The 26,044-nt window shown below is 38.3% G+C and overlaps 1 protein-coding gene across 1 annotated transcript in view; it reads right to left on the reverse strand.

The window, feature by feature from the left end:
- LOC135478074 (formin-like protein) overlaps nt 1-26,044 on the reverse strand; it is a 56,865-nt gene that overhangs the window by 14,497 nt on the left and 16,324 nt on the right. The window contains 17 exon segments of the mRNA XM_064758344.1: nt 133-239; nt 241-293; nt 1,988-2,149; nt 2,260-2,312; nt 2,685-2,733; nt 3,358-3,510; nt 4,015-4,125; nt 4,806-4,883; nt 5,293-5,386; nt 5,920-5,996; nt 6,526-6,724; nt 7,486-7,569; nt 8,286-8,365; nt 8,708-8,788; nt 9,153-9,236; nt 23,899-24,032; nt 25,791-25,922. Of these exon segments, the coding sequence (XP_064614414.1) occupies nt 133-239; nt 241-293; nt 1,988-2,149; nt 2,260-2,312; nt 2,685-2,733; nt 3,358-3,510; nt 4,015-4,125; nt 4,806-4,883; nt 5,293-5,386; nt 5,920-5,996; nt 6,526-6,724; nt 7,486-7,569; nt 8,286-8,365; nt 8,708-8,788; nt 9,153-9,236; nt 23,899-24,032; nt 25,791-25,878 (1,687 nt within the window). The 5' untranslated portion in view covers nt 25,879-25,922.

The raw sequence follows: 26,044 nt of genomic DNA on the forward strand, positions 1-26,044 counted from the left end.
ATATCTTGACATGAGTTTCTTGCAATATGATACAACTGGCCTGAACTTCTTCAGCCTTTGGAGCAATATTTGCACCAGATCCATGTTCACTTATCTCCCACAAAACTTGATCAGTAGTAATCATGGACTTACCTGCCATGTTTGGTATGCCTGACCCTGGGGGAGGAGGAGCCATGGGTGGAGGTGGTCTGCCTACCCCTGGGGGCGGTGGTGGTGGGGGTGGGGCTGGGGGTGCTGGAGGGGGGAGGAGGAGGGGGTGGGGGTGGCATCAAACCATTAGCCTCTGGAGAACCCTCTTTACTGACGGGTAATGAACCATCTGTGAAATGAAATCACGTCCATGTTCAATTAGTTAACGGAAACATCTTTGGTACAATCATTAGTCCTCCATTTCTTTATTACCTGAAAGGTCCAATGCGCTCACAACTGGAAACATCTTAACCCTTTCCATGCGTAATTCCATATTACATAACATATAGCCCTTGCGTAATTAATTACGGCCTTTTTGATCAAATTGCTATCCTTGCTTTTGCTATGGTTTTTATAGAGTCAAGTGTATAATTTTAGCCAAGAACTGAGAGGGAATTAATTATCCTCTATTTCTCTTTTTTTGAAACACCAACAGTGCGGTACCCATTCACAGGGATGCCCATTGGGAAGGGCAAAAAGGGCACTATATGCTATGTAGATATGAATTTTCAAAAAAACAATGTATATATAGCCACAAAAATCCACAAAAAATTAAACTGATGGTGATGAAATCTCATTTATTTATGAATCCTATGAATTCTAGGGTCTATTCGGCACTAGCAATTTTTTTTAGTGTGGTGCAAGCCAAAGCAGGGGGCTGGGTGGAGGGCTGGGTGGGAGCCTACACGCCCCCCTCCTGCGCCTGTTATTCCCCTGGTCACCTCGAACCGGCGGTCTGTCACGAGTAGGCCTACATGCATGTAGCCTTGCTCTACCCCTGGGCCTTCCCCTCACACCACCAGCCTGTGTTTCCATAACGGTATTATCGTCGGCATTGTCACCAGAACTGTTGTGAGACCCATTATCAGTCGTGTGTTCGCCAAAACTTGTGTTGTCTGCATCTGACTCGTCACTTGAGAACTGTCACTTGAATGATCATCATCAAACTGGTCTTCTCCTTCAAAATCACTTCCGTGATCACTATTTGCACTGTCATTGCTTCCTAATCTATCTTCCGAATCATATTCGTCATCGTCCAACCAGTCACTGATAATGCTACGAGCTTGTTCCGCGGAATATCGCTGACGTTTTCTTCCCTCACATGCGGCTTGCATGGGCTCCGCCATTTTGTTGGCCTCTCGCCTTGTAAACAAAGTCTGACTTAGTTTTACCCAACAGTCCTAGTCGGGATAAATGAAAACGAGGCTAGATCGCTCTAAATTTAGGCTTTAGTTAAGGGGGAATCCCTTACAGGTCACTAGAATAGCCTAGCCTCGTTCTCAGAAAAACTACGTCACGGAACTCCCTACCTGCATAAATCACGCGTTTACGCGTCTAACGCAAGCTGATGTGGTCTACAGAAAACGCGTATACGCGTCAAACGCATGGAAAGGGTTAATGCAAATCTTCATATTTTGAGAGGAAAAATGTACTGAGGAGCTGTTTACTTTTCATGTTTACTTCACAGTTCACTGATACTTAACCTAGGCCACTTACCCTGAATAAAAACTTGCATATATAACTTCACCAAAATCAAACACACAACCCTGCACTTCTCATATATACCTTACCCCTGCCGTTCAAACAGTAAAATAGTATAGTGTCTCCAATTAGGACATTTGTGGCTGCCAAAGTTCACTTTGCATTTCACCTCAAACCCTGTATTTTATATATGGCACAGTATGTAATCTAGCTCCTTGACAAGCTTTTGTCTCACCATGAATGTTGGTTTTTATGTAATCTAGCTCCTTGACAAGCTTTTGTCTCACCATGAATGTTGGTTTTTAAGTAATCTAGCTCCTTGACAAGCTTTTGTCTCACCATGAATGTTGGTTTTTAAGTAATCTAGCTCCTGCAGTTTAGCGTCCAACAAACTCTGCCTCTTTCTCGATTCCTCGTCTTTCTCTGTCACAGTTTTCCGTAACGTTGACATTTCCACTTCTTGTAACGTTGTTAATTCCTGGCAGACAAAGACAAAACAGTTTCATTACCTGAAGACTTCAGCAAATAGCATTATTTCACACCTGTTCAGAATAACATCCTCTTTAAAACATAAAGTGGCATACTTACTCGTAATTTTTCTATATCTTCATTGGCATCTGAAAGCTGTTTTTCTAATTCCACTGTAAAAGATAGACACCAATTAGATAAACTTCAGCGACATCATGTCATCACTGAAATTAAACCCTAAGTTCTACTCTACTGTAGATCAACAACTTCCTGTGTTTCAAATTACTTTATTATGTTAGTTTCATGTATAACCCAACTTTTCACACAATCCATTTTCATTACATCTCCACGTTTACACCCAACAAAATACATGAAAAATCTGCTAAATATCTGTTTGAATGCAAAAATCACAAGAATAATTACACTGACCAAAACAGGGCGTCTCACTCGCCATATAAGAAACAAAATTGGTTTTTCAAAATTCATATCCTAAACTCCAAATTACATGAATTCGCTAAACTGTGAACTAGAATCATGTTTCTTACCTGTTTTAGCCATCGTTTCTTCTTCTAATTCTTGTAATTTTTCTCCCATCTGCAAAATGAAGACATAAAGTTTGAATTTCAAAATATTAGCAAAATCAACAGGACAAAGTAACATTGCTGTATGTCTGCAGATGAGTATTAATATCTATCACACATGATCACTAAATACGTTTATTTCTCCTTTTATGATTTTGATGATGGGCTCCTGAACTATTACTTCTGGTACACAAAAGAGTCATACAGTACATAAATAGTACTGCTTCAATCTTATGGAGGGTTATTATGATTGGTTAATACTGTTCTGTTTGATTTTACGCTGTAGTCACTTAAAATTTTCGGTTAAAACAACGGTAGTCAGTAATATGGGTTTAAGAACATCCGAATGCCCAGAGTAAACCACTGGACTTCAGCAAGTAAATCACAACCTTTCCCACATGTGACGTATACATGAAAAGAGCAAGTTCAAAAGTGTGCACCATATCGGTAAAGGACAAGTGAGATTCATGTAAGACTGCATGAATAATGCCAGACTACTAAACTGCCATCAATGCTCAGGAGAACAGTGGGGGTTGAGGATATCTGAAAGTATCCCAGAGTGAGGGTAGGATTCACAGAAATATAAACAGGATGTGTAAGCTTATAAAAGCATTAGAAGACGCTGATCAAAACTCACATGTGCCAGGTCATCCTCCAGCTCCGCTACCTTCTCTAGCGCCTCTGTCTTCGTCTCGGAGTCGTCCAACAGCTGTGCCACCTCAATCATGTTATCCAGGTATGCATGCACCTGAACTGACAGTCTGTCGCTCTCTGTGTGCTTCAGTTTTTGCTGAAATCAAACAGTCCCTGTCTTTTTCACAAAAAAAATATGTACCGGTACATAAAATAAATAATCAATGTCCCTGAATAAAATAAAAATCATAATGAAACTGTCCATAGATACCTAAGTACATCACTAAAGACTTTTGATTTTATTATTTGTACCTGTATGTAAAATACCTTTAATTTTGTGTGTGTGATTTAAAAAAATTTGAAACAAAACATCAATGTTTCCTCCATACATTTCTTGAGCAAAATTTTACGTTTTGAATTTTTATTCATGACACACACCTTCCTTACATTTCAACAGAATGGTTTCAACCACGTAATTATTCTTCTGAAACATATGAATGTGCGGCTTCATGTAACGTTTACAACGTTACACAACTTAATCAGATGACGCATTCATAACCCCAGAATGTCCAGAGGCAGAGGAAATCAACCCTTTCTCATTTACAGTCCTCAATTTCATGTCAACACAAACTTCATAACCATGGTTACAAATTTCCCTTACCTCGAGATAGTCATCCAGGCCAATTTGCGTAAACTCGTGTTGTAAGTGAACGCGGAAGTTCATATTTTCCACGGAGTGAACCACGATGTTGATAAACTGCATACACGCCACCTGAAACAAGCAGCGGCCAAATGTTCAAACACCTGTCAAATTGTCACTCTCAATACATGTAATATCATACACCATTACCAAATCAACAATACATGTAATATCATACACCATTACCAAATCAACAATACATGTAATATCATACACCATTACCAAATCAACAATACGTTTCAAAATGAAAAATCATAATGATCTACTCTGATAAATACTTTTTGTTTATTTTTCACATTTTTTTCTTCCTATGAGAAAAAGGCACATAAAATATTTATTTTTTCATTTTCTATTTGAAGTCTAGATGTGTAACGTCACATATGTGACATCAAAAGTATTCACATAATACATGTATTACAATGACAAATACATTAATCTTTCACTCTCATTTACATTTAAACATTTTATATTTTCACAGTAATTTATGTTATACAAGAAAATTTTACTTCCATTTTTCCATTTACAACAATTTTACTTATGTGATGGCTGATTAACAGAAATTGGAAAGACTTATATTGCATCTAAAGGGAGCTGGATTTAATAGTATACTATTGCTGGCTTGGGAAATTGAAAATTTTTTCTAAAATGATAACACGTGACAACAGTGAAAGTTAGTGAAAGTACATCCACAAACCACTAAAGTGGAAACATTTAAGGAAAATTTTAAATGACAGGACATAAAATATACTTACCATAAAGTCTATGTGAAATTCCTCAAAGTTTTTGAAATACTCCATCAGTGTTTCAAACCGATGTCTCTCTCCACACACCTATGAAAGGTTGAACGAAAAAGACCACATACTGAATGAATGTATGAATGTTTACACCTTAATGTCACTTTGGCATTTTTGCAGCCATACTGTGGCGAAAACAAGATTACAAACTGACAAATTTTAGTTGACTTCAACGGAAAGGAAATACATACATCATGAAGAAATTAGCAAAATGACAATTTAATAAATGCAAATGAATTTCCATTATTTACTATTGATTACTCTTAATTAAAGAATTCAAATTTATTCCTTCAACAACGTATTGTCCAGAAAAAAAAGCCTCAGAAAAAAGCAGTATTTGCTGCATTTGAAGTTCACTTCTCAAAAACACAAACTTTACTCAAAGAGACTACAAGAACAATGTGACAAAATATGACCATGGCCATATAAACATGACAGCTATTACCTCTTTAAAATTGTCAAATGCTGATAAAATAATCTCATGGCCCCCGCTGACTAGACAAACAGCTGCTAACAATTCTAACACCAGAGCTTTTGTCCTGAAACACAAAATACAAGTCAGTAAAACCTGCATAAACCCTCTGTCTTCAAATATCTACTACCAATAACAGCTGAAACAGCTGCCCAGAGTAAACCAGTCTCCTTTACCAGGCTTCTGACAAACTCTTCTGAAATAACAATGTGTTCAAGTTTCCTTTCTAGGTGCAAAAGGAACTGAAGTAATTCATTAGTACAAACTCATGACCAGACAGGCATTATTTATTTATTTTTTTATTTATCTGAATGTGGAGCCATGTTTGTCCTCAAGGATTGTTTACTGAATCGACAGATGTGAGAGAAACCCCAACAGTAATGGAGTAAACCAACTGCCTTTCACAAACCTTATCCACTCAACTTAAAAGTCATAAAGAAAAACAGCAAGATCTGGATTTGAATCCGGGACATCAGAGGTCAAGAGGTAGAAAACTTTCAGCAGAAGCCAACAGTCCCCTCAGTCACCAAGGGCCATCAGTCAATAAATCAAAAAGTCAGAGAGACATTTGTGAGGTTTGTTACGTCTGCTTGGCCTTACCTTAAGCTTCTGTGGTTCAAACTAAGACTGATACAGTTGATCGCATGCTTGTGAGCTATAACAAGGTTAAAACCGTACTGAAAACAGAAACCAAAAAAAACAACACTGATTAAACACCATTACACAAGCACAAAAAAACATTGGGTTGGGCATCACAATAGCCTACAAAGAAAACATCTTTCTAACAACACAGTTCACACAAACAGGCAAAATTAGCCAGCATAGTCATGAGCAAAAATTTAGTTCATTTACTACAGATGATCATACTTTCATCTGGGTAGAATTTTTATCCATACAAGCTGGTCTTACCTCGTAAAAAACAACTTAAGACCAAACTACAACTTTAGAATTGAAATATTTATCTGCATTGTATTCAGTGAAAAAATATCTCAAAATTATTAAGCACAAGCAGCGTCGGATAGTTTCTGCCGAATTTCTGTTAACAATTCCTTTTTTTTTTACTTTCTTTCACAATAAAGCATTCAAACATTTACTGTTTGAATTTTTTTTTTCTTTTGTGAACAACAAAATTATTCCTGTACAAAGGATAATTTGAAGGAAATATCTGAGCAGAGGTATTCGTGGCAGTCAAGGGAGATAACTCACCTGATGATTCATGATAGCACGTAGACACATAATACAGAGATGAACATCGTCCCGCGCCTCCCCCATATACTTGCTGGAGAATTTCAGACCCCGGGGAGAGCTGATAGTGTTTGATCGCCTCATCTTCCTCAAGATGGGACTTTTGGGTAAACCAGAGTCCAGGCTACTGCTCTTCTCTCGGTTTAATAACTGTTCCCTCCTGTAACAGAAAAGTGCATAAACTGAGGAACCTTGTGTCTGAGAAATGGATAAGTGCTATTTCATCAATACATAAAGAAAACTTGCATAGGTTTCCAAATTTCCAAGAGAGATCACACACATGTACCCGAACTTGGTAATTTTACACCTAATTTGGTCTGAAGTTAATAAAATACAAGGAGAAAAGTGAAATAATTCTAAACCGAAGATTTTGCAAATCTATCCACATCTCACAATTATACGTTGTTGAATTTATTTCAAACAGAGAGCAGTTATTACAATATAAACAGACAACTAACAACAAATGATGATATACAACAAGCCCAAAAGAGTAGTGCCTTTTCAAGGGCTTGGATGTAATCTAAAATCAAGTAACAGAACTATAAACTCACAACATGTTGAATTGAAAACTAGGCTTGGTGTGAAGGCATACAAAATGGCAGGTCAGCCATTAGCGTAATCATTTACTGAGGGATTATCAACAGGCAGGTCTGCCAGCAACCTGCAGATGGTCATGGGTTTCCCCCGGGCTCTGCCCAGTTCCTCCCACCATTATGCTGGCCATCGTCGTATAAGTGAAATATTCTTGAGTAGGGCGTAAAACGCCAATCAAATAAATAGATATAAACAGGCTAATATAAACAATATAAACTACATCCTGCACAAAGTTGATGTCATCTTGCATGGAGGAACCTTGTCTGAGTCAATAAAGCATACTAAGCCTCGATTTCGATTTAACACAGTTTGTGACTGAGAGCTCACCTCATGACAACCTGTGTGAATGAGAGGTAATCCACTAACACATCGAGACCTTGATTCTCTTCACTCAGAAATTCACGAACCCACCTGAGAAGAGAACATCACAGATAATATTTATACGCACAAAATGCGGGTAGTACAGGAGATACTTGCAAAACTTTGCAAAGTTTTGTAAAATTAAACATCATGTCAAACCATGAAGATAACAATTTAAGTCAGTTTCAAAATTAGTTCCGAAGTAACCACCACCATTATATGGCAGTACATTTTGTTACCTCTTTCAAAATAGTATTTATTTATTTACTTGATTGGTGTATCACTTATACGATGGCGGCCAGCATTATGGTGTGAGGAAACCGGGCAGAGCCCGGGGCGGAACCCACAACCATCCGCAGGTTGCTGGAAGACCTTCCCACATACGGCTGGAGAGGAAAGCAGCATGACCTCCTTTCAAAATAGAAAGAATGTCTCTAAATCTGCACAACTTTTATATTTTGAAACAATTATTACAAGTATAGAAGAATTATGTTGAAATTTTAATAGGCACTAAACAGTCAATAATAATTTACCGGCACTGACAATCTGCACACTTCATTCGCATGTATGTACATATATGGAAGGGTAATACTTGAAAATGACATTCCCTCCAAGGTGTAACACTGATTAGAAGCAAACAACAATTTGCACACATCAATCTCATGTATGTACATATATGGAAGGGTAACACTTGAAAATGACATTCCCTCCAAGGTGTAACTCTGATATACAAGCAAACACTCCTAGATTCATACACACACACTCACTCTATATTGTTTGTCCGTAATGAAATCTCCAGATCTCTTAAAACTTGTGTTGATGTTGCATCACCTAATATTTTCTTCCTCTGAAAGAATGAAAAAAAGAAAGAAAAAAAAACAGTTATGTAAGCTATATCAGTGTTAACAAACAACATTTTGTCAACTATCCCCACAGCTGGCAGAACAACTCTCCACTTCACTTGGATAAAAATTAAAATTCATTTTAGCGTAACAAAAACAACAAACACAATTTATGGCACCTGTCAGGTTTCCTTTGATGTAATAAGTAATATAAGTGCATTTCACCGAGTCCTTAACACTGTCTAAAGGTTAGACCGTTACTATGGTGATACATGTTCATATACATGGCAAAATACTGCGAAAAACAGACGACAAATGCTTCAAAAACTCATGCACACTGCACTCACCCGATGGCTTCTCTTTGGGTCGAGATACGCCTTTAACTTGTTGAGGTAAACATGAGGAGCGTCTTTAGCGTGCACACGTTCCTAAAACACACCAAACATAAAACTTAACCAACACTTCATGACTGGTAAACTGGCAGGATTAGTAAGTAACGATTCATCCACTTACACCGGTTCTAAAGATACTCATCCTGCCTGAAGTCACGAGAGAGATATTCTTGGGTATGGTGTAAAACTCCAATCAAAGAAACAGATGAAATCTAAATGTGCTCATAAAGAGAGTTAATACAACACCACAACACATACTAAGTCATTATCATTCTTACCATTTTAATGTTATCGCCAACATTTGAATTTCACACACCAAAAATAAAACCTGATGAGTTTCCACCTTATTGATTACTTCTAAAAAACACACGTAACTAAGTTTATTATCACGCAGATTTACCTGATCACAGATTAAGTCCCATTTTTTCTCATCATCGTAGCTCTTCAGTACTTTAGCTTTGTCTGGAGGAAGGTCCATAGATTGCTGACAAACAACAGACAGAATATAATAAATATCAATAAACCATGAACATTTTATGAAAGATTTAAATTAGGTTCTTTTATTTTATTCACAGCTTCCAAACAAGTTAAATGTATACAATCTATGTATGCAAAAAATACTCTGATATTTCTGTCCTTGCATAAAAACTATCCTAATGTGGTCAAGAGGCATACTGTAATTTTGATACGGTCCCCAATGTGTGGGCGGAATGCAGCTGAGAGCTGACTGTGTTAACCGCTGCACCTGTAGTAAGCAGCAGCTCATAGACGACGGATCACTTTTGGTGTGCACATGGCAAAACCACGCACAAAAAAAGTTAATGACATAATTTTGTGCATGTATATAGTCTAAAGAAGAAAAAAAATGGTATTCTAAGATGGGCAGAGTAGATACATGTATTAGCATATATACACATATACATGGTGAGAAAATTAAACAGATTTTCTTCCTCCCTTGTTGCATTAATAGGCTGGAATTTTAAATAAAACCAAATGTCATTTATTGTGTGCATGTGCATGCAGATGTGCTCTAGAAAATATTCACACACTGTACACAGTACCTTTTTTCATGTAAAATGAATTTACATTTACCATGGGATGTTCAACCAGCGGAAAGAGCTTTACGCCTGGTGATTTCAATTCTGGTTACTACTGATGCAAGACATAGGGATTTTTTTTTCTCGAGACCTGGACTTCGCATGTGCAAATGATCTGCATTCAGTACTGGTTAATGTTGTAGATGTGTTGATGATAAGGGCCACATGTACATATTTTTCATGTATAAATGTTGAAGAAAATTGCTGTGACAAAAATTCACACACGCATGCACAGGTATGAATTAAAAGTGAAACTGGGTCTACATGTACGCGTAAAAACCTTCAATTCTTCTATCTTTTGAAGATGTCTTACCCAAAATATGCTCTATTTAGAAACACACCCATTAAAGTGAATCTTTCAGAGACCTACTGATTCAATGCAAACATATATGTCCTAAACATTTTGATATGAAAATTTAACAAAACTTGGCCATTATTGAAAATATTTTTGCTGGGCACAACTCTGACTCTTCAAAACGGTCCTAGTTTTCATTGGGATTTTGGGAGAAGTTTCTCTTCTGTTTTTCTCTTCATGTCTATTTCTTTCAAATCTCTAGCATTTTCATTAGTCACAATACAACAAATAAATTCCCACTGACCCACTTCTTTTCCTGATAGGGTTGGGTGTTTTAAACCATGTTTTAACAGTGGCCTTAGGGGTACACCTGTAGGGTATGTTTCTTGACAAGCTACGGTAAAACAGCTTCAGTAAATATTGTCATAGTGGCGGTAGGTTTTCCTGCTCTTTTGTAAGGTCACTGTGGTAAGGTGTAGGGATAAAGTTGCAAACGGAGCCGTGTACAGAGGCCAGCTAATATTGACTGGAGGATTATCACATACTCATTACCTCCCCTCTTTTACCCTGCAGACCTTAGCACAATTCAAAACCAATGCATGTTCAAATATACATAGAGCATACTGTAACTTCTTAACAATGCCACACATTAAAAAATAAAACTGGCAACCTGGAACACACCTGTTATAATATTAGATGATTTATAGTTTCTTTCTAATACAACATTTGTGAACCAAATGCGACTGATAGTAAAATTACAGTTTGTATGTCAAAATGGATACTAACCTATGTGGAAAGGTCGACAAAACCGGGTGCCCTAAACACATGTACTGTATGCATTGTACCTCACACGCAACAAAACTATGAACAGAGCTTAATCAAGATGCCATTCTATATTTCAATCAATATATAAAGTATAAACTAGCCTTTGTCAAGTAACTGACAAACTTTTCCACCCGTGACATGCAGATCCAGATGTCACATATACATACGCATGTTATATGTCCACGTACATATGTTATACAAGTGGAGGTACACAGCCGCAAGCGGAGGTACAAAACCACAAATGGAGGTACACGGCCACAAGAGGAGGTACACGGCCACGAGTGGAGGTACACAGCCACAAGTGATCTCCCACAAACTTCATGTAAGATCAAATAAATCACCCTTGGAAAGGGGCGAGAGGGAGTGGAAACCATTTCCTATCATACATACCTATATAACTATGTACATGCCAATCATAATAAAGCTTAAATCATAAAGCAATTAACCATGAGTGAGACCAAATACTGAAGCGGCCTTACCAGGGGGAATGGAATGCATGTTTTAATACGCAAATGAGAAATATATATCCTGCATGCGAGAAAGCAACAACCAATTAACAATGAGTGGCCTGAGACTGCCAACCCAATCCCTGTTGTTTCTGTTGTGCATGTATACATGTAGATAAACTTTCCTTATCCCCACCCAGATATAACATCGTACCCTGGAGCACAGACTATTAACGTTTTTACATGAGGCCAGTCTTAACCCAGGGCTATCCTGAACGTCAGAAGGTATTAGCCAATACCAGACATAACAACACAAGCAGATGTACATGTAAATCTCACTGAAATGATGACAGCGGGAACAGATGTGAGTTTGTACTTGTATGTGAAAATGTAGGCATGTAGCATGTGTCATATATTTGCGTGTATACAGCTGTATATACCCTAATTCCTCAATGAATGAGCAAATTTTGGGGAAATTTCTGCACATTTTTAATTTCATTTTGCGGACAAAAACAACACTGGTTGGATTGGCCAGTTTCAGGTCGTATAATTTTGACAGAATAATGCTTTCAGAATATACTTGAATAAACAAACACCTTGTAAACATGCAAAAAGGTTGAAGAATTACAGTACATGATAAACTGGATGCCCTGTCAATGGGGATTCAGAGAGAGAGAGAAAAAGAGGGAGAGAGAGAGAGAGAGAGAGAAAGGCTGGGTACACACTGGTAGTGTGCAGTAAGAAAATAAAGGCAGGATGTACCCAAGATGAAAAAAAAAAAAAACAGTAGTGTAAACAATACTCTCGTAATACTCATCACAAGGTTTGAGAGGTGTGATGTTGATTTGTGTTTTGGGCTGCTCTCAGTAATATTTCTCTTTTACCATGATGGTCATGCTCCTTATGGGTGAAAGAAAAAAAACGAAACCTGCAGATTAAAAAAAAAAGTAAAAAAGACAGAGAGAGGTCACAAGTCCCACCCTGGAAGCAAGAGCTTACAGCAACATGAACATCATGTCAGTAAGCTACTTTACAGACACATTTAAATGAGTGGGCGAAATAGAATCAGTGCTACAGGTACATGTACTCGGACTCTCCATTTTCACCTATTAACATGAAAATGTTACCTAAAAATGACAACTGGACTCCCTCTTCAAATAGAGTGCAGTGGTCAAAATGTCTGATATTTCCAAGTATTCAGACTGATGAAAGTGCATTTTAAATTAGGAATATTTGCATGATACATCTTTGTAAAGACCTGGGCATAAATCAAAGTTATCATTTTATTCTGAACTCTTAAAACAAGTGTTGAAATTATGACCAAACACATTGTCAAATCTTGAAATGGTCTCAAACAGACCTGTGTTTGGACACCCTCTGTTATATTTCTGCTAACCTTCTTGATAAATGCCACATGTGCAATGGCTTACCTGCTACATGTGGCAAATGATGCAAACTGACTTAAAGAGTTTGACAAAATCATTATAATGTAATACACTGAACCTGCCAGGTTATACCGTCTATCTGCTCAGCTTCCCTTTTAGAGCATAGACACAAATATGCACATGTCTGCAACATTTATTCTATAAACTAGAGTTCATTATTAACCCTTCCAGCCAAACACAACAATGTTGTAGAAATTACACCACAAGCCATACAAATCAGTGTATTTGTAGCCCTCTAGGATGATTATCTAAACACTGCTGAGCAGTTAACATGATGACCCAATTACTGTGCAAATCCACCCGTATTTATGACAATACTCCCGGAGTGAAATGATTCACAATGCGCTAAGGTATCAATACACAGGCCTGTTTATCTCTGCTGTTCAAGTATCTGTCATTGTCTACTGACAATCTTTGGGTAATTTTGTTGTAATCATGAGCAGTGAAAAGAAAAACAAATGCAGCTGCTGAAGCTTTTGTGGACATTTTTTTTTTCCAATTTTGTCTGCTGTTATGGTCTCAAAATGAGCTATAACTGAAACACATAATTGAAATTGTTTCTTATTGATATACTCAGAAATTTTTCAGTGGAAAAGCCACTAACCTTTGATTTATTTATTTATTTTATTTGATTGGTGTTTTACGTCGTACTTAAGAATATTTCACTTATACGACGGCGGCCAGCATTATGGTGGGTGGAAACCGGGCAGAGCCCGGGGGAAACCCACGACCATCCGCAGGTTGCTGCCAGACCTTCTCACGTACGGCCAGAGAGGAAGCCAGCATGAGCTGGACTTGAACTCACAGTGACCGCATTAGTGAGAGACTCCTAAGTCATTACGCTGCGCTAGCGCTTTAACCGACTGAGCCATGGAGGCCCCTACAAACTGACAATGAACATCAAACTGGTGGAAGACTGACAGTCTTCCATGACTGCTAGACAACTCAAACAGACCCAAGAGCTTCTCTAATCACATATCACCATTGCCCCACAAACAAACATCGTCTTACAATAAACTTACACACCATATACATGCAGCTACATCTCAATGTAACATCCAGACATCTACGCTCAACAACAAATGCTAATCTTTTCATTCCTAAACCAAAAAAGAACTTTATCTCACCCAAAGCCTGAGCTATACGGGCCCCAAAATATGGAGTGCTCTTGGAACTAATCTAAGAAATTCACCATCTGTTTCCTCTTTGATTTAAAATCACAAAAAAACAATGTTGCTCAATTCTCAACTAATGCCACAAAACTAAAATGTTTGTAAATCTAATTTTGATGCATAATTTATCAATTATGGTTTGTTTATATTTGATGATACCTGTACCTTCAAACATATTATGGTAAATTGATGTCTTCTCTTTTCTTGTAAATACTGTTATCTTTGTCTGTATTATTGTATTATAAACTTGGGCTAAACTGTGATTCTATCCCCAAACTACTGTAAATTTATTTGTTTTGCTTTCATTTGTATCTAATTATTTGATGATTTCTTTGATATGATACATGTAAGTCGATGTGTCTCTTTTCTCCTGTAAATATTGTAAGATAATATATTATATAGAGGGCCTCTGGGCAGAACAGTTCTTGAGAACTGACAGAGCTATGCGTACATCTGTATCATAATTACCCTAAGAAAATGAAGTTATACATGCATACATACACACATACATACACACACACATACAATAAACTTTTCAAATATCTGATGATTACACGCACGCACGCACACACCTCCGGATGGTTGTGGGTTTCCCCCGGGCTCTGCCAGGTTTCCCCCTCTCACCATAATGCTGGCTGCTGTCATTTAAGTGAAACATTCTTGAGTAGGCATATAACACCGATCAAACAAGTAAATAAATCCATGTGTACACGTAATAATTATAGTACTTAAAACTATGGTGGGGCAAGTATTTGTCAGCTTTTGGTATCCAGATTGCATCCATGTCAAGTCATCCCTTTTTTTTTTGTTTGTTATTTAAAATGGACATGTAGTATACTAAGCTGACATACATGTACATGATGATGTACATGTTGAAGAGGCGCAACACTTCCATACTAGCTCTGTCAGAGACCGGGAAATTATTCATTTACATGGACGGCATGGAGCCATTACACAATTACATGTACCTATTTAGTGTGTAATGATGCTACTGAACTTGACAACCAAGAACTTCAATTCACTGTACATATATATACATCTGCCCACTACTGGAAATGTAATCAACGCAATACCCATGGCATACAGACAATATTATAGTACAAAACTGTAATCCTTGAGTCAAAATGTTTAACAATGAATGATAAGCTACACAACACGCCAAATGAGCACTGCTGACTGCTGTCACCAAAAGCAAGGGAATCTACAAATTCCTGGCCTAAATCCAGGTTTGAACCGTCACCTTGTATGTGCCAGTACCTAAAAGGCAAGCACCACTCTGCTCGGAGTTTTAATAGATGTACTACTATCCATACTACATGTACACCAGAAGTGCTATGCCACCCTACCCACATATTCACACAGACCATCTTAAGTGGGTAGCGCACTAACAAACAGGATTCAGGCCAAGCCCTGTGTCCCCCATTTCCTTTTGGCAATTCGCTGTAATGAGGAAGTTGCAGTGACAATTTTTATATACGTATACATATCTACATGTAGATCATACAGAGTCTCTCCCAGAATTGGAGAAGGTCAAACTGAATAAGCAGCAGGCTAAATTGAATGTAATTGCTTTGTAACTTTAAACATTAGGTTAAATGGCCACAGAACACACATGGGAATACAGGTAAATCATTGCTGGGTGTGACAAGCATGAACAGTTTTTGTACACTGCTACTTATTTGTTTATACACGCATTATTACAATCATACGTGAACGATGGCAGTCAGGTTGGCAGCTATTAACAGGAGTTCCCAGAGTAAAAAAAAAAACCGATCTTAGCCATGTTCCTATCACACCTACTGACTTTAAGCCACAGCTCTGTTAGTGAGGGCTGGATTCAAAAATGTGACCCCATCAGTAATTAAGGACCTGATAGTCTTCATCTCAGCCAATGACTCTCCGCAACCTGATACTTGCTATTTTTGTTTAAAAACATATACATATCAACGCGTATTCATTTACTTATGTGTACGTATATAATTTATGTGTATCCTAGTATCGTGAATCTGAGAAGTTCATGTAGTTGTGAGAAGTTCATGTAGTTGTGAGAAGTTCATGTAGTTGTGAGAAGTACATGTAGTTGTGAGAAGTACATGTAGTTGTGAAAAGTTTATGTAGTTGGGAGAAGTTCATGTAGTTGTGAGAAGTACATGTAGTTGTGAGAAGTTCATCTGGTTGTGGGTGGGTGGGTGCTTGGGGTTTAATGTCGTACTCAACAATTTTTCAGTCACATGACGACGAAGGAATCATTAGGGTGTATGTACGTGTAATGTGCCTCCTTGTTGCAGGACGGATTTCCACCGTTCTTTTATTTAGTGCTGCTTCACTGAGACGACTTACCGAAGGCAAGTAAGTCGCCCCGCCCGAGCCATTATACTGATACGGGTCAACCAGTCGTTGCACTATCCCCTTCATGCTGAACGCCAAGCAAGGAAGTTACAACTTCCTCTTTTAAAGTCTTAGGTGTGACTCGATCAAGGATTGATCCTGGATCTACCGGTCCCGAAGCAGACGCTCTACCAAATGTGCTATCCTGGCCGGTATTCATGTAGTTATGAGAAGTACATGTAGTTGTGAGAAGTACATGTAGTTGTGAGAAGTTCATGTAGTTGTGAGAAGTACATGTAGTTGTGAGAACTGCATTCCCAAGGACAATAAGTGGCAGTTGGTTTGGTTAAGTCTGACTCTCACTCATAATGCATGCCATTTCCCAATGACTTTCTCAATTGTCCGACGGACATTTAATTGTGTTCATTAGGACAATTGAATTTTACTCATTCAAACTTTGGTTTCATTTTGTTAGCAGTATCATACTGTGTCCTCTGTCACATTTCTTTCATATCTGTTTCATTTCAATTTTGTGTCTGAAGGTTTTACCATGACAAGTTCACTGCTGTCTTGAGTATCAAGAATAAAAGTAGTATCTGGAAGAAGTCTAGTGTTAATTAAAAGGAAACCATTCCCAATAAGAATGCACAACAGTCTCACTACCACACCTCATATTCACAGTTACACTAGTACAGCATAGACCATACTAATGTGTATCATGTAACCCTGGCTCTAATACTGACAAACTTTTGCTTCCATTTAGTGGAATAAAAAGTAAACAAATAAAAACGGTTATATTAAATGTATCACCTCTCATTAATCGCTATTATTTTAAGACCCTAATACAGATAGCACCATGATTTACAAAAATAAGGCGGAGGTATAATTTATAACAGATCTGAGAAGTCAGTGCAGATGACAACTACATTGAGAACATCCTGGGAAAAAGGAAAACTTTCAGTTCCATGGTAATAATTTTGTATCGAATCATAATTCATCTCCACACTAATCCACTGATTAATCTCTCACCTTAATTAGCTATGATTAAGAGTCTTTCATTGACAAAAACACCTTCAGGGGAGTCATGCTTATATATATGTACATTCCTTAGATGATCCAGTCATTATGAGCAGAAATCTAATTGTATTCTGTCTACCAGATAATTGAGGATGGTCCCTAATTCTTTCATCCACACCAAAACTCTACATGTAGATATGTTCAGTGTACCTTGAATTGGTCTTGACTGGGCATACTTCAACTTCTCACCCTCTATTATAAACACACAGACTCGGCCCTATTGAATCAGTAACACTCTGCTAAATGTCTCTATTCTCTAATGACATACAAATGTAAAAACGGTGACCTAGATTTGAGATGGGTTATTTTGCTTGGGAGCACCGGCCTATTATTGTATTAATTCAGCTACTCAGGCTGAAAAGGATGCTTCTATCCTGGCCACATACATCAGGTCTGCCACAGCATCATACAATATATATATATATATATATATATATATATATATATATATACATGTACATGTAGATACACGCTGCATAAGGCAGCACACACGCACATGTAAATACACGCTGCACAAGGCAGCACACACGTACATGTAGATACACGCTGCACAAGGCAGCACACAAGGCAGCACACGCACGTGTAGATACACGCTGCACAAGGCAGCACACACGCACATGTAGATACACGCTGCACAAGGCAGCACACAAGGCAGCACACACGCACATGTAGATACACACTGCACAAGGCAGCACACACGCACATGTAAATACACGCTGCACAAGGCAGGACACACGCACATGTAGATAGGCACAAGGCAGCACACAAGGCAGCACACACGCACATGTAAATACACGCTGCACAAGGCAGCACACAAGGCAGCACACACGCACGTGTAGATACACGCTGCACAAGGCAGCACACACGCACATGTAGATACACGCTGCACAAGGCAGCACACACGCACATGTAGATACACGCTGCACAAGGCAGCACACACGCACATGAAGATACACGCTGCACAAGGCAGCACACACGCACATGTAGATACACGCTGCACAAGGCAGCACACACGCACATGTAGATAGGCACAAGGCAGCACACAAGGCAGCACACACGCACATGTAAATACACGCTGCACAAGGCAGCACACAAGGCAGCACACACGCACGTGTAGATACACGCTGCACAAGGCAGCACACACGCACATGTAGATACACGCTGCACAAGGCAGCACACACGCACATGTAGATACACGCTGCACAAGGCAGCACACACGCACATGAAGATACACGCTGCACAAGGCAGCACACACGCACATGTAGATACACGCTGCACAAGGCAGGACACACGCACATGTAGATACACGCTGCACAAGGCAGCACACACACACATGAAGATACACGCTGCACAAAGCAGCACACACGCACATGTAGATACACACAGCACAGGGCAGTGTCCCACATACACATGTCTGCCGGTGTTTCTTAATATATACACATGTACTCCTTTAAACGTTTGTACACCAAGACTAAGAAGCCTATTAACAAGCAAATTTTCTTGATAAAATATTTTCTGGGTATAAATGTACATTTACTTGTTTCACTGTGTTTCCACGCATACAATGGAAATCAGTTTTACCGATGGAGGAAAAGGAAAGCCCAGGGTAAACCAACAACCTTTGGGAAGTTACTTATAAACTTTCCTGCAAACAGTCATCTTTAATTCGTCTCGGATTTTCAAGATATTTTTATTCCTTAGGTGTGGCCAGAATGATAGCGAGTGATAGCATTTTCAATTATAAATTTCTCAAGAAATGATATTTTAAAATTTTAAAAACTAAAAAACAAAATTGCCTGCCTGCCTGTTTCAAGGGGTTTGTGATGGGGAAACCTGTCATTTTTTATGTGGCCTAATGTACTGTATTTCACCTTACGTCGTGTATGTAGAAGTGCACTTTCAGAAGCATATACAGGCCTTGTAATGACACTTTGAGGCCAACACACCCTTCTGATAGAAAATAAACCAAACTGCGCAAAAATTGTGATGGTGAAATCAATGAAAACATGTCTCATGTAAAAAGCAAAAATTTAGGTGAAATAGTTGTTTATTTCCAGACTGAGACAGACATACAGGTACATGATCACTGTACTTAAGGAGGGCAGATTGTCTGCATTGTTCAATGCCCATTGCTATATTTTAGACCTATGCTGTGAGGTCATGCTAGAGCCACAATGTCCTGTACACCTCATACAATAGGACAGCATGACCTCTTGGACCTGATGAATACCCACAGGTCACTGGGCTAAACGGTATGTAAAGTACATGTGCTAGTTTAGCCACACCTGTAATCTAAAACTGCTGCGGGTGCATTGTTCACTGGGGATAACACTGTCTATGTTTTGACAGGAGAGCTGCCATACAAGTGCAGCTATACATGTACATGTAACCTGTACAGAGAATAGAGAATAGAGAATTACAATGCGCATTGCTCATTCACATGTCCGAGTAGATCAGAACACTTATAATAATATAATGTGCATTGTATGGATGATAAAGGGCCTGGCCTACATTTTGCTCAAAGTACTGTTTCACCATAACAATGCTCTGTAAACTGGCATTGTTGTCAGGACATCCATTCAAAACGTACAAGAAATACAGCGTGTAAAAGAATATAGTGTGCGTCACAAAACAGTGCTAATAGTAACTGTACTTGTACTGTATGCTACACTTCGTGAAACAATGCAACCCAGAGCACATGGACCTAAAACTGTTCGCCCACATGTGAATATGTATGTGTGCAGCTACTCTAAATGACCTAAAATTTCATCAAAAGTGCATTTTTACAAGCCAATAACTGTCATAAAACTTATTTCTGCTGTTCATTTTTATATTTTTCGAGCAGGATACCATGCTACCTTTCAAACTGACCTGGCATGCATGTACATACAACATTAAATACCCACTTTCATTGAAATTTTACACTGCAAAATCGTACTCCAATTAGCAGTGGCTTGTGGCAAAAATACCCAAGAAAATACCCAGTAGAAAGTGTAACTCTGAAATATTGCCGTTCTAATGGGGTTTTAACCCAGACAGTGTTACATGTATTATGTAGTCTGCATCATAAGGTGCTGTAAGTAGTCTGCATCATAAAGTGCTGTAAGTAGTCTGCATCATAAAGTGCTGTAGGTAGTCTGCATCATAAGGTGCAGTAGGTAGTCTGCATCATAAAGTGCAGTGGTAGTCTGCATCATAAGGTGCTGTAGGTAGTCTGCATCATAAGGTACTGTAGGTAGTTTGCATCATAAAGTGCTGTAGGTAGTCTGCATCATAAGGTGCAGTGGTAGTCTGCATCATAAGGTGCTGTAGGTAGTCTGCATCATAAGGTGCTGTAGGTAGTCTGCTTCCATATGTAGGTACAGACCACAGGTAGGTATACATCATGCACATGTTAATATATATAGACATACTTATACATATGCCACTATTTTCTTTTGAACAGCAGGACAATACAACTTTCACATCAAGGATATTAATTTTCCCCTCTGACATCGGACATCCCCCGCCCCCCTCCAAAAAACCCTGTGGTTTTGAGGTCAAAATAATCTCATTTGGGATAACAGATTGCATGTTAACTTCTCACACACACACACACACACAAAAGATAGCATACATTTGTTATCTGCTTCACCTAGAATAAGGGGCCTTACACAATACCGCTAGGCAGGAACCAAGTGGCCACATGTCCATGATTAGGGTTACAGCACCAGAATAATTTACCAGGTGAATGTCAAGGGAATTCCAGCAGATAACAAAATGTGGATGGGAAAGCTCAGAATGTACAGCACTACAGGTAGTGTGTAGGGTTTATCCGTCAGAAAGCACCCTAACTTCTGAAGGTATATATGTACATGTGCTTTGGGGATGATAATAAAACATACATACATACATACATGTACAAATGAATAATTACCTCGTTTAAAAATTATTTCTTACCAAGTTAAATCAGCATTTCAAACTATTCACATTTAGACTTATATTTATTCTTTCTCATAACTTTTGAGAGGTCAACTATGGTACATGTATGTGTACTTTAACAGATGTAGTTGTCAAAACAAGTACATGTGCATGTATGTATACAGCAGATATTCTTTCTAGCAATTAAAAATATGTCAAAATGTACAGATCGACAATAGGCAAAAAACCTTAAACATGTTATATTTTTTTTCTTCTTTCCCCACATTTCCACCACAGCAAATGAATTTTTATTAACTTTTCTGCTAGCTCGTGTTCATAGTGCCTGATCCAACCAAAGCATTATTATCTAAGTTTTTTGAGGAAATGCATTTAGTTCTGTAAAAGTTAGAAATGTTTAGAAATTATTTCCTGACACAAACAATAACATAAATGAACAGCAATATTCATAAATATTATTGAAGGACACTTACCCATATAGCATGACGTACATATATTCTAAAATCATTAATCTGTACATTTTGGATATTGTTTGAATATGAAACACTTCCCGGAATACAATTACAAGAACATTACATGTATCGTTAAGTGTTTAAATTATATTCAGATTGAGAGGATACCCATTGTGTTTGACCTGAACTATCATCCATGACCTTGACTCATTTTGCTTGATACTAACAGTACAATAGTTTATTTCCTTTATTTGCTGCTAAAAACACCCTTTTTATAGGTTAATTTTAGGGCACCTGTACAGCATGTCTCTGAAAACACCAGCTATTTGTACTTTATAATATGTCTAATCTCATTTGCATATTTTCCCCCAAAAACATGCCAAACAATCCACATACTTTTGTGTAGACATACAATATGATATACAATATGACACACATGTAAACGCTAGTGACCTACTGTAGCTGTATTGATCAGTCTATACCACCCTGAGCCTGTAGGGCAATCAATCAAACTATTAGCATGCTTTATATGGGTCAATCAACTGAATTAATCTGGTGTCTTATGGGTCAACACCTCCATAACCTGTTACCAATCTGTCTGGTGATACCAGACAAGACATCCAGGAGTATCCATGCCAAGAAAAATGTGCACGTAAGCAGTCCATGTTTACAGTGAATGACCTACACTTTCACACAAAAAATGCATTTTGGGGCAAAAAAATACTTTTGATGATGAAATTTACATTTTTCCAGTTGGATATTATCCTGCCTTCCAAACAAGCCTCAAAATGGGCAAAATTTTAGATCATGTATTAAGAGCTACTGGTGTGCCATGACCTTAAAGGTAGTACATATATATTGTATAGTTACATGTAAATCACACAAATCATAAATTTACATTTTACGAGCTACCCTAATTCTTCAACTTTTTCAATCCCCTCTGCAAAGAGTGTCTGTCCCAAAGTGTGTCTTCTAAAATACATGGATATAGTCTTAACCTTCATAAATCATGTAACTATTTATTTATTTGATTGGTGTTTTATGCCGTACTCAAGAATATTTCACTTGTACGACGGCAGCCAGCATTATGGTGGGAGGAAACTGGGCACAGCCCGGGGGAAACCCACGACCATACGCAGGTTGCTGAAGACCTTCCAACGTATGGCCAGAGAGGAAGCTAGCATGAGCTGGACTTGAACTCACAGCGACCGCATTGGTGAGAGACTACTCAGTCATTATGCTGCGCTAGCACGCTAATCAACTGAGCCACGGAGGCCCCCATATCATATAAGTCTTCATGAGGTGACTTTTACCACATTCAAAAAATATGTGTATCAGACACCTTGTGCTCCACTGATAAGACTGAAGTAATACACGAGTAGTGCAGTCTATGGATGGTGCCCAATTGATGTATCAAAATATCAAATCAAAATGAGTTTTGTTTTTCGGAGTACTACTGAAGCATATATCATCTTTGCCGTGCAAATATTACCGCTAGTCTTTGACATCACAGTAGCAACGAAAGTCCTTGCCCAAATCCATTCACTCAACAGTCATCAGTTATTCGTGATATGAAGTTAAACTGACAGGCAAGCCTTGTTTGCTGAATTAGATGTTTATTGTAACAAAAACGGTTTAAAAACAAAAATGACTGTTTACCTACAAAAAGTTTATTTTTGATACAAATTTCTTTCATTTAAGGTTCCCAAAAAGCATCATTTCGAGGTGCACAAAAACTTGTAGGGTTAAAATGTCTTATTTGAAGTTTGGGATCAGAACCTTCAAATTTCTGTTTTTGAGATATGGCTCAGTGATGGGTTACCTAAAAAATCAACTGGGTCATTCCAATCAGTGGTTTTACAATACAGGCTTGACATTCTTACTAACTGACTGATGTCCCAACCATAACTTATGTGAAATGACCTAATTTCAACCTCCAAATCATTTAAATATTTACACCACACTCAAATTTGATTTGTAAGTTTAGTTCAGCAAAACTGCTCACTCGACATAAATGACAGGACTGTTAATAACTGGGTATGAAAAGATAGAAATCACACTCAATTCAGCAAGATCAGAAAATGGACTTACCAAAACTTTGGTGAATCGCCTCTCTAGTTCAGTTTGGTCCGGCATTGGAAGACGAATAGGTAATGTGGATGTCCTTAAATCTGCATGCCCCGAGGTGGGGGGCTGGCTGCTCTCAACGGACCCCATGGTGTCTCCTGAGTGAGAAGCCAAGCAGAGAAATGTGGCAAAATCCAAAATAGAGGGTAGGGTCACGAATACCGGACCCTTAATTAGCCCGTAACACTGGCCAAATTTTTCACATAAAAACAATCCCGCTGTCGGGGAAAACAATGTAAAAACACTCCACTTCACGCCGAAATTCTCTCCTAACCTCGTCACATCACAGCTTATGAAAGGGACCTAGCCTGAACTGCTATCTCCACGCGCTGCAGCGGTATTTTTTTCATCATCGCCATCCATGTCGAAGCATCTTCATCTTTTAAAGATGAGGGAAAAATTAAATTTCTTTCCATGTAGTAGTGACAAGCGGAAGCTGACCGCTCCAGCGCATGAGTCACTAAGTCACGGCGAATCTCGCGTGGTCCTGCGGAAGTGTTTGAAATCCAGGTCAGGCCGTTTCAGAAGCTTAGGGGGCACCTGCAAATCTCCGACACAATACGGTCACAATTCTCCTACTCAAATAACTGAATGCGAAAACAGAGTATGGTCAGTCCTCTAGCTATGTGACCGCCAGTCCCAAATCCAGATGTGCTATTGTTATTTGCTCTCCCTGTTGATGCGTCCCTAACTCTAACCAGGGTGCCAAACAGGCCGAAAATCCAGGGTATAGTGACGGTCATTTCATAGCTCAATCTTCTGAAGTCCTACTATACGATATATAACATAGGCTAAAATACCGTTATTACTTTGAAGGCCGAAAAATGTCCCTGTTGTGAAAATAAATATGAAACTATTTACTTATTTATTAGTCTACTTAATGAAACGGCGAAATATTGCGTAAAAATAAATGGATACAGGCCTGCTGTATGCGAGTTAACATGCAAGTATAATTCTACACAGAGAATTGTCATTATGTACCTGTAGATGTGATATCCTATACGTAGCCAAAGAGCACCTGTGCCAACCGTGCGACTGGAGGTTGCAAAAGCTTTGTAGCTTCATTGATTCATTACATATTATTATCAGTCGGCATGAACAGGTTTTGTAGCACTGAGTCACACATCCGAAAATGTATGATGCACACAGGGATATAGGCCTATTCCATTACTGGGGCAATGCGTTATATACGGTACGCTATATTGGCCTATCGGTTATGTTCGGGCTTACGTTTCCTATATGTGCTTACATGTATGTTTCAGTCCGACAGTTCGAGTGGATTGTCAAGCCAAATTCTTCATTTTATCAAAATCATATCTGCATGGAGGTCTTGGTCATATATGTTGTCTTGTCTAGACATATGTACGTCATTTTCATAAGGATTACGTATATTTAACATCAGACAGGAAGAACTTGGGTCAACAAAACTAATTTACAAAAATTCAGGGAAATGCACGGATAGCTTAATCAATTCCCTTTTAAAAGATATTTGGGACCATTTCACCACAAGTTTTGTGTTCAGTTCAAAAGGTCAGCACTTCTCCATCTTCAAAGTACATACCTAATTACACCCTGGAGGTATATATATATACTTCCATGATTAGGCCTACACAGACGAGAAATAATCTCTGCCAATTGCATGTCCATTTGTATGCTTAATTTCTAAATACTCTGGGACTGATAAGCCTATAAATAATACAGTATATGTTATATTAATTACATTGGCCCCAGTTATTCAATTTTGTTTAAAGTCACTTAATTTGAAGTGATTTAATTTTGACAGATTAACTAGGCAAATCGGCCACAGACATTAATCAGTAATAACTCAATGATTAATTAATTGATTGACTGCTCACGTGAATGTATTATCCAGGTGACAGCTTTTCTGGAATGTTTGATGTAGTTTTCGTCCTCCTCTTCTTCCTCATTATTTGTGAACCACATGTTTCCGTTCTTCGCCAACTGCTCATAAATGTCCTCCGCTATACCTGCGGAAATGAATTTAACAGTTGAGAAAATCAGGTTTTCTCTTTTCTCTCTTGCTTTTTCTCTCTCTCTCTCTCTTTCTTTCTTTCTTTAATACACGAGTATTGTAACACCTACCGTGTAA

Source organism: Liolophura sinensis, chromosome 11 (assembly GCF_032854445.1).
Source record: "Liolophura sinensis isolate JHLJ2023 chromosome 11, CUHK_Ljap_v2, whole genome shotgun sequence".
Classification (NCBI taxonomy): domain Eukaryota; kingdom Metazoa; phylum Mollusca; class Polyplacophora; order Chitonida; family Chitonidae; genus Liolophura; species Liolophura sinensis.